The sequence below is a fragment of the Mustela nivalis genome, assembly GCF_964662115.1.
Source record: "Mustela nivalis genome assembly, chromosome: 5".
Classification (NCBI taxonomy): Eukaryota; Metazoa; Chordata; class Mammalia; order Carnivora; family Mustelidae; genus Mustela; species Mustela nivalis.
The window spans coordinates 102,004,066-102,017,823 of record NC_139024.1 but is presented as its reverse complement, the minus strand read 5'-3'; the positions used below and the strand labels follow the sequence as shown (position 1 = coordinate 102,017,823).

The 13,758-nt window shown below is 36.3% G+C and overlaps 1 protein-coding gene and 1 pseudogene across 7 annotated transcripts in view; one reads left to right on the top strand and one right to left on the bottom strand.

Annotated features, from left to right (window-relative positions):
* Positions 1-21: 21 nt before the first annotated feature.
* LOC309865088 (large ribosomal subunit protein eL31 pseudogene) lies at positions 22-13,713 on the top strand (annotated as a pseudogene). The gene is made up of 2 exons (XR_014316687.1): positions 22-97; positions 10,290-13,713. The product of XR_014316687.1 is annotated as a large ribosomal subunit protein eL31 pseudogene (transcript).
* Positions 1,631-13,758, bottom strand: part of ZNF451 (zinc finger protein 451) — a 145,494-nt gene continuing 133,366 nt past the window's right edge. For 4 of the 6 annotated variants that reach the window (XM_082731261.1, XM_082731265.1, XM_082731262.1 and 1 more), the window contains one exon: positions 1,631-3,417. In XM_082731261.1, coding sequence (XP_082587387.1) covers positions 3,371-3,417 — 47 coding nt within the window. In that variant the 3' untranslated portion in view covers positions 1,631-3,370. Of the gene's footprint in view, positions 4,110-13,758 lie in introns of all 6 variants that reach the window. The other 2 variants (XM_082731263.1, XM_082731264.1) reach the window with 1 other exon arrangement.

Genomic DNA, 13,758 nt, shown 5'->3' with positions numbered 1-13,758 from the left:
TGCCCCCCTCCCTCGAGCAGAACAGCCCCTACCCCTGTGAGCCCTCAACTCTGCAGCCTGAATGTAGCCAGCTCCCCATACACGAAGGTACCTAACGGTAGGCTGTGGTTATTTATTTTTTTAATTTAATTTAAGTTTTTAATTTGGGAGAGAGATCACAAGTAGGCAGACAGGCAGGCAGAGAGAGAGGGGGAACAGAGCAGAGAGCCCGATGCGGGACTCGATCTCAGGTCCCGGAGATCATGACCTGAGCAGAAGGCAGAGGCTTTAACCCACTGAGCCACCCAGGTGCCCCGGTAGGCTGTGGTTATTACTTAGTGACAACTTCACTTATTTTCTCCCACTGCCCATAATCCACGGCAAAACCAAAGGCATTAAAAAATCTGTTGATGGGGGAGAAAAGATTTGAGAAAATCCTTTATGGCACAGATTACATTCAAGTACAGCTCCTTGCAGTCTGTACTTGCCTGATCCTGTCTTGTTGCCAGCCCCTTTCCTGAGGTGGAAATAATGAAAGCCTGGACACCACCACTGAAGCCTACATGGGAAGGAAAGCTATCCTTTCTCTTTCACACCCAATTTATTTAAATCTCCTGTTAATTAAAAAACATGCGGCAAGTCACTAGGGCAGATAATATAAAGGTCAGTAAAAGCGGTACAGGATTGGGAGTACAGATTTAGGTACTTAGAAACTTGTGCTTTGCTCTCATGCCATTATAGCCATGCGCCTCATAGTGCAGGGATGAGAATGTACAGGGCACATAAAATGACAGATAATAACAGTTTAAAGCTGAATCATAACCTTTAATCTGAGATCAAAGCCATTTAAATACTTGAACAGAGATGAGTTTGGATTCCAGTTCCCTCTGAACTTAATCTACATACTAATAAACTATTTTTGTAGGGGATTATTCGACCTCATTAAATACATTTTGTCGTCATCACTACACAGACGTGGAATCCAAAGACATGTTGTGAATGGTTTGAAAGTCTATCATGTAATTTTAGAATCATCCTGGACTCTTTCTCTCTCCAGTCCTATAGATGCTACCCATAAGTAACCCCTCAGCTCTACTTTTACAATATACTAGGATTCTTCTCCCCGGTTCCACTGTTAACACTCTGGTTCCAACACAATCAATTTTCACCTGGCTACTAAAACGCCTTCCTATCTGGTCTTTCTTCTTCTACTCTTGCCTCTGGTGCATATGTTCTCAATATAGTAACTACAGATAATCCTTCCAAAAAAGCCAAGATCACACCACTCAGTCTCAGAAACACAATCTTTCCCTTCTCTATTTGCCTACATTAGTTACCAACATTGGATATACTTATAATAGGATAACACTCTATCCAACCCTCTCTCCCCGTCATGTGTTCCATAAAGGAATGTGAACTTTGTTTTGCTCACTGGTATATCCCCAGTGCTTAGAACAGTCACTGGCACATGGTTAAGTACTCAATAAATACTTTGTGAGAGAGTGAATGAATGAATAAATGAATGATTTAATGAAAAGATATGCATCTTTATCAATGTTGGAAACATTTACTTTTGATAACAATCCATTTAACTTTCTGTAATATCATCCACTGATTACCTTAGTGTCTAAATTAAGTTCAAATTATGAAATAATTTAAAAATGATTTTTAATTGCTTAACAAGTGGAAATACAGTGACAATTATTAATGAAAACAGTAAACAACCCAATTATTGCTTTAAGGGTTATGATGAAATATCCCTTTAGTGTCATATAAAAAACTTCATTTACTCTCTACCATACACACCACAAAAGCTTAACAGAACATCAGTGTATATCACACATGTGTGAGGTACCTCTAGCAAAGAGGTGTTGATTTCTCTTTCCCACACCTGCTTCACCCCTCTTCTTTCTGGATCATCCTTTCTCTGCTCCTCACTATTGAGCAAAATCTTGGAGAGGTCTGTAAGGTCCAGCTCATGACTACCTCCTAAAATCCTGCCTGAGGACTTTAACATACAAATTAAAAGTACAAGTGGTCGTTTTGGAAAAATGGTAAATTCTCAACCAACCGGTCTGTCTACTTAAAAAAAAAAAAATGCAAGCAGGTAGGACAGAACTGACATCGTAAGAAATAAAAACACAAACTGGTTTCCAATGTGGATTGGAAAGATTATAGTAATAGAACAAACAAACAGTAATGCTATTTCACACTAAAATATCAAGTTGCAGAGGAAGAAAACTCTAGCCATGATTTTTTTTTTTTTTGTCTTAAAGACAAATTCATATTTATAGAAAAATTTAAGTCTGGTATGTAATTACTACTTAAAATCTTTAGGGAAGACTTTGTGCACACACACAAAGATAGTATGACAAGCCCTTCTTCAGTCTTCTATTTATGTAATGTTTTTTATTCTTCACAATGGAGCCTGACCATTTAAAAACTAAATGTTTAATACCAAAATGTAGGAAGCTGATGGTTTAATTAATAATTAAAATGAAGACACTTTGAATGAAATAAGAATTTTAAAGGTTAAGGAAGATTACTCCTGAGTAGACCATAAACATTATTTTTTGGAAGAATATTATGTTTACACAAATATATATAAAAAAGGACTGTTATTAAAAATACATTTAATTCTATGCAAATATTTTGACATCATTCCCTTTAAACTATAGATAATACAAGTCACATGAAAGTCTAAGCAGGTAAAAGGAATGGAAAAGGTTTCAATAATTTCAAAGAAATTAGGGTTTTTTGTTTTGTTTTTAATTACAGCAATGTGGTGCTCCAGTTACAGCAGGATAATACAGCTGAGTGAAACCCACAAAGAACATTGCCCATTAAAAGTTTTTAATCTGTTTCCATGATCAGTTTCCATTAATCTCTTCTAATAATCATAAACAAAGATCTCAAAAGTATTCTATATTAGTGCCACATAAGAAATAGAATTTACAGAAAAACCGAGCTATGACAGCTTTATTTATATTCATTTTCACTCCTAAAAAAATAAACTAGAATCATCTGTTACAGTACAAATAAAATTAAACAACTAATGCTATTTGGGAAACATATAAACAATAGTCAAGAGCCTCTCTATTTTTTAGTTCTTTTAACCTAAATATATAAATTCAGAGTTAACTGGAAAACTGTGATAACTATATTAGAATACATGATTTGTATCTGCATTAACATGTATTCTATTCTTCTGTACAATTTGCCAAATAGCACAAAAATACAAAGCAAATATCAGATGCAAAAGCAAAAAAAACATGTTTCCAAATACATTTGTACCAACAGATTTCTGGTCTCCTTTAGAAAACAAACTCAAGAATTGATTATCCTGAGTTTCTTCAAGGCCACTTGATGTTGTGTGGTAATAACTTTACAATTACATTTCCTCAAGACTTCTTCTAATAGCTTCTTCTAATTCCACATCTGCATTAACAAAACAGAGAATTTTAATATTTAGGGCAGAAAACTAATAAATATGTTTTATGTAAATCTCATCAACTACATCTGTCTTTCCAAAAGGAAGGAAATACAAAGTTGAGAAACCTAGGATGACTTGGCAGTTTCTTATAAAATTTGAGTGTTTCAAAATAATGAGAATCTGGATATAACCTCAGATTGAATTATAATATGAGCTTACTAAAGAACTTGCAAGTTATTTCCAGTTAGGGACAACAGTCAACAAACTTTTGATATCACTGACAATCACTTAAGGCAATGCATATAAGGCTTAAAATAGAAATAGAGAGGCAAAAGCATGAAATGCCAAAATCTCACAGGCATTAAAAAGTTTTTTTAAGCTTTCTAGTATCTCAGGTAAAGAGTGAAACTCATAGCTATATAATGTCTTGAGAAGCATATAATATATCATTCATTTAACAAATATTTATCGCATGCCCACTGTATACCAGGCAAAGGAATACAATAGTAAACAAGAATGACATTCTTGGGTTTACAAGTGGTTTCTCCATTTCCTGGCTTTCACCAGCTTCTCACACCAGATTTATTTCATCCCATCCAGTCCAAAGTCTCTCAGAGGCTCCTTGGTTCACGGGTACCAGTGATCTCTCTAAGATGCAGCTACACCTTCCTCTCAGCTGGGATACTGTGTTATGTTTCTGTAATTTAAAATACTACAGGCTAGTATACACTGTATGTTAAATTAAAGCTAGATTCTAGGTCAGGGAGTTGCCCTAAGATAAATTCTAGGGATGAGGAAACACAAAGAAAAGCCAAGATGCTCTAAGCAAAGAAAAACAAGATGATAAAGACTTGTAAAAAAATATGAAAACTTATTTATAAAGTTATAATAATTAAGGCTGTGGTACCAGTTTCTAGAAGATAATACAAGGGAATAGCTTTATGATCTTAGTGTAGGGAAATATTTATTAAGCAGAATTTTAAAAAATATTATGGAAAACTATGGTAATTTGGAATCTATTAAAATTACTTTTATCCATTAAAAGACACCATTAAATGAGTAAAAAGGCAAGACATACAGTGGGAAAAAATATCTGCAATACACGAACTTGTACCCTGAAAGAACTAAAAAATTTTCAACCCCCAAAAATCAGTTAAAGAAATCCAAAAGAGGGGCGCCTGGGTGGCTCAGTTCGTTGGACAACTGCCTTCAGCTCAGGTCCGATCCTGGAGTCCCGGGATCGAGTCCCGCATTGGGCTCCCAGCTCTGTGGGGAGTCTGCTTCTCCCTCTGACCTTCTCCTCGCCCATCCTCTCTCTCATTGTCTCTCTCTCAAATAAATAAATAAAATCTTAAAAAAAAAAAATCCAAAAGAAACTGTTAAGAATTTTGAAAAGGCACAGACATAATGGTCAACAAGCCTTTTTCATCAGAAAAACAAAAATTAAAACCACACACATAAAAATAACCGTATATACCCATCACTAGCTAAAATTAAAAGACTAATTTAAATGACTGGTGAAAATGTAAATCAATAGGAACTCACATATACTACTGGGACCAAGAAAAAAACCTGGCAAAACCATTTTGGAAAAACAATTTGGCATTACCTACTAAACCTGAACATGAGTAAGCCCACTCCTAGGTATATATTCCCAGAAATATGCATATATGTTCATTAAGAGATATGTATGAGAATGTTCACAGTAGCATTATCTATAATAGCCAAAAATTAAAAAGCAAATATCTAAATAGAATTTAGAATAGAATTGTGTAGGTATTAGAAATGAAGAAACCAAAGCTACATGCTAACATCTGGATGAATCTATAAAACAATGTTGTTTAAAAGGCATCTAGGGGGTGTCTGAGTGGCACAGTTGGTTAAGTGTCCAACTCTTGGTTTCAGCTCAGGTCATGATCTCAGGGCCTCAAGACGGAGCCCCGTGCTGGGCTCCATGCTCAGCATGGAGTCTGCCTGGAACTGTCTCTCTTGGTATCTCTCAAATAAATAAATCTTAAAAAAAAAAAAAAAAGGCATCCAGACATAAAAGAATACAGACCATGCTCGTGCTTTCCAATATGATAGATACTGACTCTATGTGGCTATTTATATTTAAATCAATAAAAATTAAGATTCAAGATTTAGTTTTCCAGTTAAACCACATTCAAGTGCTTAAGTTATACATGATTATTAGCAACCAGGTACAGATACAGAATTATTTTCATCATGACAGTAAATTCTTCTGGACAGTGACAAGTCTGTATGATTCAATTTAAATAAAGTTCAAAATCAAGCACTATTAAACTAGTATTTCAAGACATGATAGTGGTCACTGACAACTGGGAAGGAGGGTAGGGAAAGTAACTGGAAAAGGGAGTGAGGGGGATACTTCTAAGGTACTGGTTGTTATGGTTGAATTATGTTCCCCCCAAAACATATGTCCAAATCCCTAGTACCTATGAATGTGATCTAATCTGAAAAGAGGGTCTTTGCAGGTGTAATCCATTTAAGATGAGGTCACTAGGTTGAGCCCTAATCCAACACAACTGGTGTCCCTATAAGAAAGAAATGCCATGTAAGACACACAGGTAGAAGAAGAATATGGCCACATGATGATGGAGGCAGAGATTAGAGTGGTACATCTATAAGCCAAGGAGTGCATACAATTGTCTATTAATAACTAAAAGCTAGGAGAGGGAAAATGACCCTCATAGATTTAAGGATGAATGGATAAGAAATCTCAACAGAGAAATCAATCTGTTTTTTAAAAAACAACTCAATGAAAAAAATAAAAAAATTAAAAAACCCCAAAAAACAACAAAAAAACCAACTCAATGAAAATTCTAGAACTGAGGGGCGCCTGGGTGGCTCAGTGATTTGGGCTGCTGCCTTCGGCTCGGGTCATGATCTCAGGGTCCTGGGATCGAGCCCCGCATCGGGCTCTCTGCTCCGCAGGAAGCCTGCTCCTCTCTCTCTCTCTCTCTCTCTCTCTCTGCCTACTTGTGATCTCTGTCTGTCAAATAAATAAATAAAATCTTTAAAAAAAAAAAAAAAGAAAATTCTAGAACTGAGAAATATATTTGAACTGGAAAATTCACTCAGCTTAACAATGGAGAAGGAAGGGGAAAAAAAAATTAGTAAACTTGATGGCTGAACAACAGAAATTAATGAACAAGGGGGCGCCTGGGTGGCTCAGTTGGTTTAGTCTGATTTTGGCTCAAGTCCTGATCTCAGGGTCCTGTGATGGAGCCCTGCATGGGGATCCATGCTCAGTGGGGAGTCTGCTTGTCCCTCTGCCCTTGCTCCATTTGTGCTCTCTCTCCCAAATAGATGAACCTTAAAAAAATAATAACAGAGAAAAGAGATTGGAAGAAAATGAACAAACCTCTGGATAAATTTAAGAGACCTAACATATGTATAACTGGAGTCAAAATAGAAAAGAAGTGAGACCAAGTGGGGGCAGAAAACTGTTCTGAAATAATGGTTGGAAATTTCTAAAATTGGGGAAACAGAGGTGCGTGGCTGGCTGAGTCAGAATTTATAATACCTGTAGATGTAATACAAATGGCAACTATAGTGGAGAGACTTGGGGGCAGGACAAAACTAACCTATGGTATTAGAAGGTTTCTACATTATTTTTTTTTTAAGATTTTATTTATTTATTTGTCAGAGAGAGAGCACAAGCAGGCAGAGTGGCAGGCATAGTCACAGAGAGAAGCAGGTTCCCCGCTGGACAAGGAGCCCAATGCGGGACTTGATCCCAGAACTGTGGGACCACAACCTGAGCCGAAGGCAATGGCTTAACCGACTGAGCCACCCAGGTGTCCCGGAAGGTTCCTACATTTTAGATAAAGTGGAGTATAGTAGCACTCAATACACTATAAAAAGCAAAAACTATACACTGTAATCTAGAGCAACCATAAAAATTAATACAAAGGGCTAAAAGCCCATAGACCTATTAAAAATAAAAACGGGATGCATAGTGGCTCAGTAGGTTAAGCATTTGCCTTCGGCTCAGGTCATGATCCCAGGGGTCCTGGGATTGAACCCACGTTAGGCTCCTTGCTCAGCACAGAGCCTACTTTTCCCTCTGCTGCTACTCCTGCTTGTGTTCTCTCCCTCTCTTTCACTCTTAAAGAATAATAAATACACAAACAAATAAGTAAGATAGTAAAAACTAAATACACACAATACAGTAAAATATAGTACTGTAATAATCCAAAAGAAGGTACAAAAGTAGGAACTAAAAGATAAAAGAGGGGACAAAGAGAAAACAAAATGGCAGACAAGAATTCCACCATGTATGAAATTACATTAAATATTAAGACACTAAATAATCCATTCTTTAAAAGTAGAGATTGTTACAGTAAGTCAAAAAGTAAGATCAAACTTCATGGTGTCTATAAAAAATGTACCTCTCCCTCTCCTAATGCCTCTTACCTCCACCCATATGCTTACTCTCTCTCAAAAATAAATTTAAAAATCTTTAAAAATATTTTCATGATTAAAGGTGTTACCAGAGATAGCATTTCATAATGATAAAAGTGTCAATTCATTAGGAAGACACATCAGAAATACAAAACAGAATTTTCCAATTAAAAACAGAACTTCAAAATATAGAAGTATAAACAGAATTAAAGAGAAACGTAATCTACAATCACTGATGAAGAATTCATTATCCCTACTGCAATACCTGATAGATCAACTAGATTAAAATAAATGAGTACAGATAAAGATTTGATATCAACCACCTTGGCCTAATTGACATTTATAAAGTATTTTACACAACAAACACAGAAAACACATTCTTTTCAAGTGCATATGTAATGTTTACCAAGACAGACGACATGTTGGCTGATAAAAATCTCAATAAATTTAAAAAGATTAAAGTTTTAGAGAGTATATTCTCTTACCATAACAGGATAAAATTAGAAATGAATAGTAAGACATTCAAATATTTGGAAACTACACAATATACTCCTAAAGAGCCAACAGGTAAAAGAAGAAAATCCAAGGAAAATTAAAATATTTCAAATTGAAATATCTTTCAATTTCAAACAGCAAAAATACAAGATGTGAAAAGTCATGGAACATGGTAAAAGTAGAGGACTGACAAAGTTGTCTGTGGGCCAAACCCAGGCCAAAGACAATTTTTGTAAATAAAATTTTATTGGACATATCCACAAGCATTTGTTTTTGTGTTATGTATGGCTGTTTTCATACTGTAAGCTTAAGCTGAGTAACTATAACAGAGACAATGTGAACCACAAAGTCTAAAATACTTACTACCCAGTTTTACAGGAAAAGCCTGTTGACCCTGGCTTAGAGGGAAATTTATACCTTTAAATGTTTATAAATGTATAAATTTAAACCTTTAAATTTAATGTATTTTCTCTTCCTTATGGTTTTCTTAATATTTTTATCTGTAGATTATTTTATTGTAAGAATACAGTATATAACACATATAACATACAAAATATGTATTGATTATTTTTTAAAATAATTTGAGAGAGAGAGAGAGAGCGCAAGTGCATGCACAAGTAGGGGGAGGGGCAGAGAAAGAAGGAGAAGCAGACTGTCCCCTAAGCAGAGAGCCTGCAGTGGAGCTCAATTCCAGGACCTCAAGATCATGAGCTGAGCTGCAGGCAGACACTTAACCAACTGAGCCACCTAAATGCCCATGTATTGACTATTTTTTGTTTTATTTACTGTTTATTTTTAGAGAGAGAAAGAGTGAGCATGTGTGAACTGGGGGAAGGGCAGAGGAAGAGAAATCCAAACACACTCTGAGCTGAGTGTAGAGCCCAATGCAGGGCTCAATCCCAGAACCCTAAGCTCATGACCTGAGCCAAAATCAAGAGTTGGACACTTAATCAGCTGAGCCACCCAGGTGCCCCTACAAAATATGTATTAATAAATAATTTGTCATTGGAGGCTTCCAGTCAATAGTGGGCTATTAGTAATTAAGTTTTTAATTACTGTGGGTGTGTCAGTGTCCCAACCCCATGCTGTTTAAAGGTCAACTATAGTTTGGAAAAGTAAACAAATGGACGACTGTAGCCTTCAACAGAACCGCAGTCTGGGGAAGAGAGAGATATGATTTCCAGAGGTACTACAGTATTTGCATACCCAGTTTTCAACAACAAAGCACAAAGAATACAAAGAAACAGGAACAGATGGCCCATTTAAAGGGGAAAAAAATGAGTTAAACTGTCCCTGAGAAAACCTAGACATTGGACTTACTAGACTAAGACTTTAAACCAACTGTTTAAAAAAAAGTCCTTTAAAAAAAAAAAAAAAAGATTTTATTTATATATATTTTTATTTTATTTATTTAAAACGATTTATTTATTTATTTGACAGAGATCACAAGTAGGCAGAGAGGCAGGCAGAGGGGAAGGGAAGCAGGCTCCCTGCTGAGTAGAGAGCCTGATGAAGGGCTTGATCACGGGACTCTGGGATCATGACCTGAGCCAAAGGCAGAGGCTTTAATCCATTGAGCCACCTAGGCTGTTATATATATATGCAGGCAGACACTTAACCAACTGAGCCACCTAAATGCCCATGTATTGACTATTTTTTGTTTTATTTACTGTTTATTTTTAGAGAGAGAAAGAGTGAGCATGTGTGAACTATAGTGTGTGTGTGTGTGTGTGTGTATGTATATATATATATATATATATATATATATATATATATATATATTTAAAATATGTTCTAAGAGCTAAAGTAAACCACAGACAAAGAACTAAAGGAAACCAGGAAAACAATGTGTGAACAAAATGAGAATATCAATAAAGAGACAGAAATTATGAAAAGCCACCCAATAGAAATTCTGGAGCTGAAAAGTGCAACTAAAATCAAGAATTCATTACAGGAGTTTAGCAAATTTAAACAAACAGAAGAAAGAATCAGCAAACTTGAAGACAGGACAAGTTATCCAGTTTGAAGATAAGAAAGAAAAATGGAAAAAAGCAAGCAGAAGTTAAAGGACTGGTGGAGCACTATCAAATGCAATAAGATATGCATTATGGGAGTCCAGAAGAAGAAGAAAGGGACAGAATGAATATTTTAAGAGATAATGGCCAATAAATGTCCCAAATTTGATGGAATATATGAATCTACACATCTTAGAAGCTCAACAAACTCCAGGATGAAACTGAAAGTGATCCATGCTGAGACACATTACAGTCAAAGCATCAAAAGCCAAAAATAACAAAAGCAGCAAGAGAGAAGCAACTCATCATGTGTAAGAGATTCTCAGAAAGATTAATAGCTTATTTTTCATCAAACCACAGACACCAGAAGGCAGTGAGTTGACATAGTTAAAGAGCTGAAAAAAACCCTTATAAATCAAGAACTCTACGTCCAGCAAAATCAGTCTTCAAGAATGGAGAAATGAAGACCTCCTTAGATAAACAAAAGTAAGGGAGAGTCTGCTACTAGTCTTGCCTTTTAAGAAATGCTAAATGAATCCTCAGGTTGAAATGAAAGAACATTAGATAATAACTGAAAGCTATATGAAGAAATAAATTAATATTTGTGGGAATTTTGTCTGCCTTAATTTCACTCTCTTTGAGAGGTAATTACAGTAGAATAAGAAAGAATTCAGTAATAGGAATTAGAATACTTACACATGAATCGTGCCCCATCATTTTAAGATTATGAATCTGGAGGCAAACTACTCAAGGTTTAGAAGACCTGTTATGATTAGAGTCTTCTCTTTTACCCTGTTCTTTAAACTGGCAACAATATGTTTTACTATTTATAAGATTAAGTATATGATGACTGCTATTATCTGAAGAAACTCTTAGGCAAATCACTGACATTTATAGAAAGATGGTTTTGCAATGGCAACCACCCACATAATGATGGTCTTTTTTCTTTTTTAGTGGATTGAGTGAAGATACCTCTAAGTAGCCATTCTCCAGAACAGGCCTTAGATGCAGAGAACAGTGAATAATAGTAATGATGATGATTAAAATCACAACAGCAGCAGCAGCAACCAATACATGTACAGTTTACCATGTACCAAATTATTCTCGTAAGACAGGTATACTAGTATTCCAAGTTTTTAAAATGAAGAAACTGACACACAGTGAAGTTAAATGACTTGACCAACATTACATAACTCATAAGTAGCAGAGCTAGGTTTTAACCAAGACAGTCTGAGTCCAAAGTCTGCACTCTATATAACCACACTATGTGTCCTCTATTTCCCCTGTCCAGTATACAAAATAGATTACAGAGGATCTTTATGATTGGCATGGGTAGTCAGAGTCTGATATTAGTCTACAGAGAAAAAAAAAGAATGAAACAAATCATGGTGGTGGGAGGGGAGGGGAGATAAGGGAAGTAACCCTTCCTCAAGGCAAGAGTCACAGGCAGATTTATCCTGCCTTTTGCTACCATTTGTCAGGCATTTACGTGTTGTGTTGGGGAAGGAAAGAATGAAAAGAGACTTAAGTTATTTAGCTTTCCAACCAGGGCCCAGCAGAATGGCTTCTGCGAAGAAGGGTGGAGAGAAGAGCTGTTGTGCCATTGATGAGGTAGTGACCAGAGAATACACCATCAACATTCACAATTGCATCAACTGAGTGTGTTTCAAGAAGCGTGCCCCCTGGGCACTCAAAGAGATCCAGAAATTTGCCCTGAAGGAGATGGGAACTCCAGATGTGCACATTGACACCTGGCTCAACAAAGATGTCTGGGCCAAAGGAATAAGGAATGTTCCTACCATATCCATGTGTGGTTGTCCAGAAAACGTAACGAGGATAAGATTCACCAAACAAGTTCTACACACTGGTCACCTATGACCCTGTCACCAATTTCAAAAATCTACAGACAGTTAATATGGATGAGAACTAATCACTGATTGTCAAATAAAGGTATAAAACTGGGGAAAAAAATTAAACTTTTTTGAGTTTTGCTATTAGGTTTGGACTAAAATATCACTTTGCTTTCATGCTGTAGGGTCAATAAAATCACCCACTCTTCTCCCAGCCAAATTGCCTCTATCTTAATTTCTATGATTCAGCTATAGAGAAGTGGGTCCTGGTAGCTCTAACATGTTCGGAGTTTGTTACAAGTTTACTCTTCAACAAACAATTATTTAGGGCTAAACACTATGTGCTAAGTGGTATTGAAACGAAAAAAACAACAAACATAATCTTAGTTCTACAGGAGATAAGACAGAAAATTTTTAAATCTACTTGATATGGTACAGAGGGAGCCTTGTGAATGCAGTAGTTAACTCTCTCTAAGATGGTAAATCTAGTACTGACCACCCAAAAATGTCTACAAAATGTCAGTTCTCTATGGTTCAACCTAAGAGATGATATTTGAGCTAGTTCTTACTGGGTGAAAGGGGAAAAAGAAGGGCATCAGAGGAACTGTGGAAGAGTCCTATCCCTTAACTTACATGGAACACTGTGTGTTTCTCAAACTTATTTATATAAAGCATCCAAAAATAAAGCAGACATCTAACACTTTGATTTCTCAAGTTGATTTTTCCTACCTCATGATAACTGGTTAAAAGTTTAGAGAATCTTTTCTTGAATTCTTTATAGTAATCCTTTTGCCAATCTAAAGAATCACAAAAATGTAGAAACTCTTCAAATCATAAAATAACCATAGATAACAAAATGTTAGAAACTCTGGTGCACATTGCATTATACTTATCTCAGATTTCCTGGGTTAGCTAGGAACCATAAAAACTGTGAAGGCTTCCAAGAGTGGTTATTTAAAAGTTATGATTTTTGGGGCACCTGGGTGGCTCAGAGGTTAAAGCCTCTGCCTTCGGCTCTGGTCATGATCCCAGGGTCCTGGGATGGAGCCCCGCATCGGGCTCTCTGCTCAAGAGGGAGCCTGCTTTCCTCTCACTCTCTGCCTGCTTCTCGGCCTACTTGTGATCTCTGTCAAATAAATAAATAAAATCTTAAAAAAAAAAAAGTTATGATTTTGTGTGGCACCTTCCATGGGATTAGTCATGAGTGGCAAATAAAGGTTGCCAAGTCTATTGCTTAGATGCTCAAGTTGCCAAGTCTACTGCTTAGATGGTATTTAACTTTTAGTGGCCTTGATAAACAACTTAGGGGGCATGTTATTTATTTATTTAGATTTTATTTACTGAGAGAAAGTGTGTGAGCATGAGCAAGAGGAGAGACAGAGGGTGAAACAGACTCCCTGCCCAGTAGGCAGACCAACACAAGACTTGATCCTACAACCCTACGATCACGGCCTAAGCTAAAGACAGTCACTTAGGAAGGCAGATGCTTAACTGATGGAGCCAACTAGGTGCCTCCCACCCCCCCCCTTCTTTTTTTAACTCACAAAAGTTCTTTCAC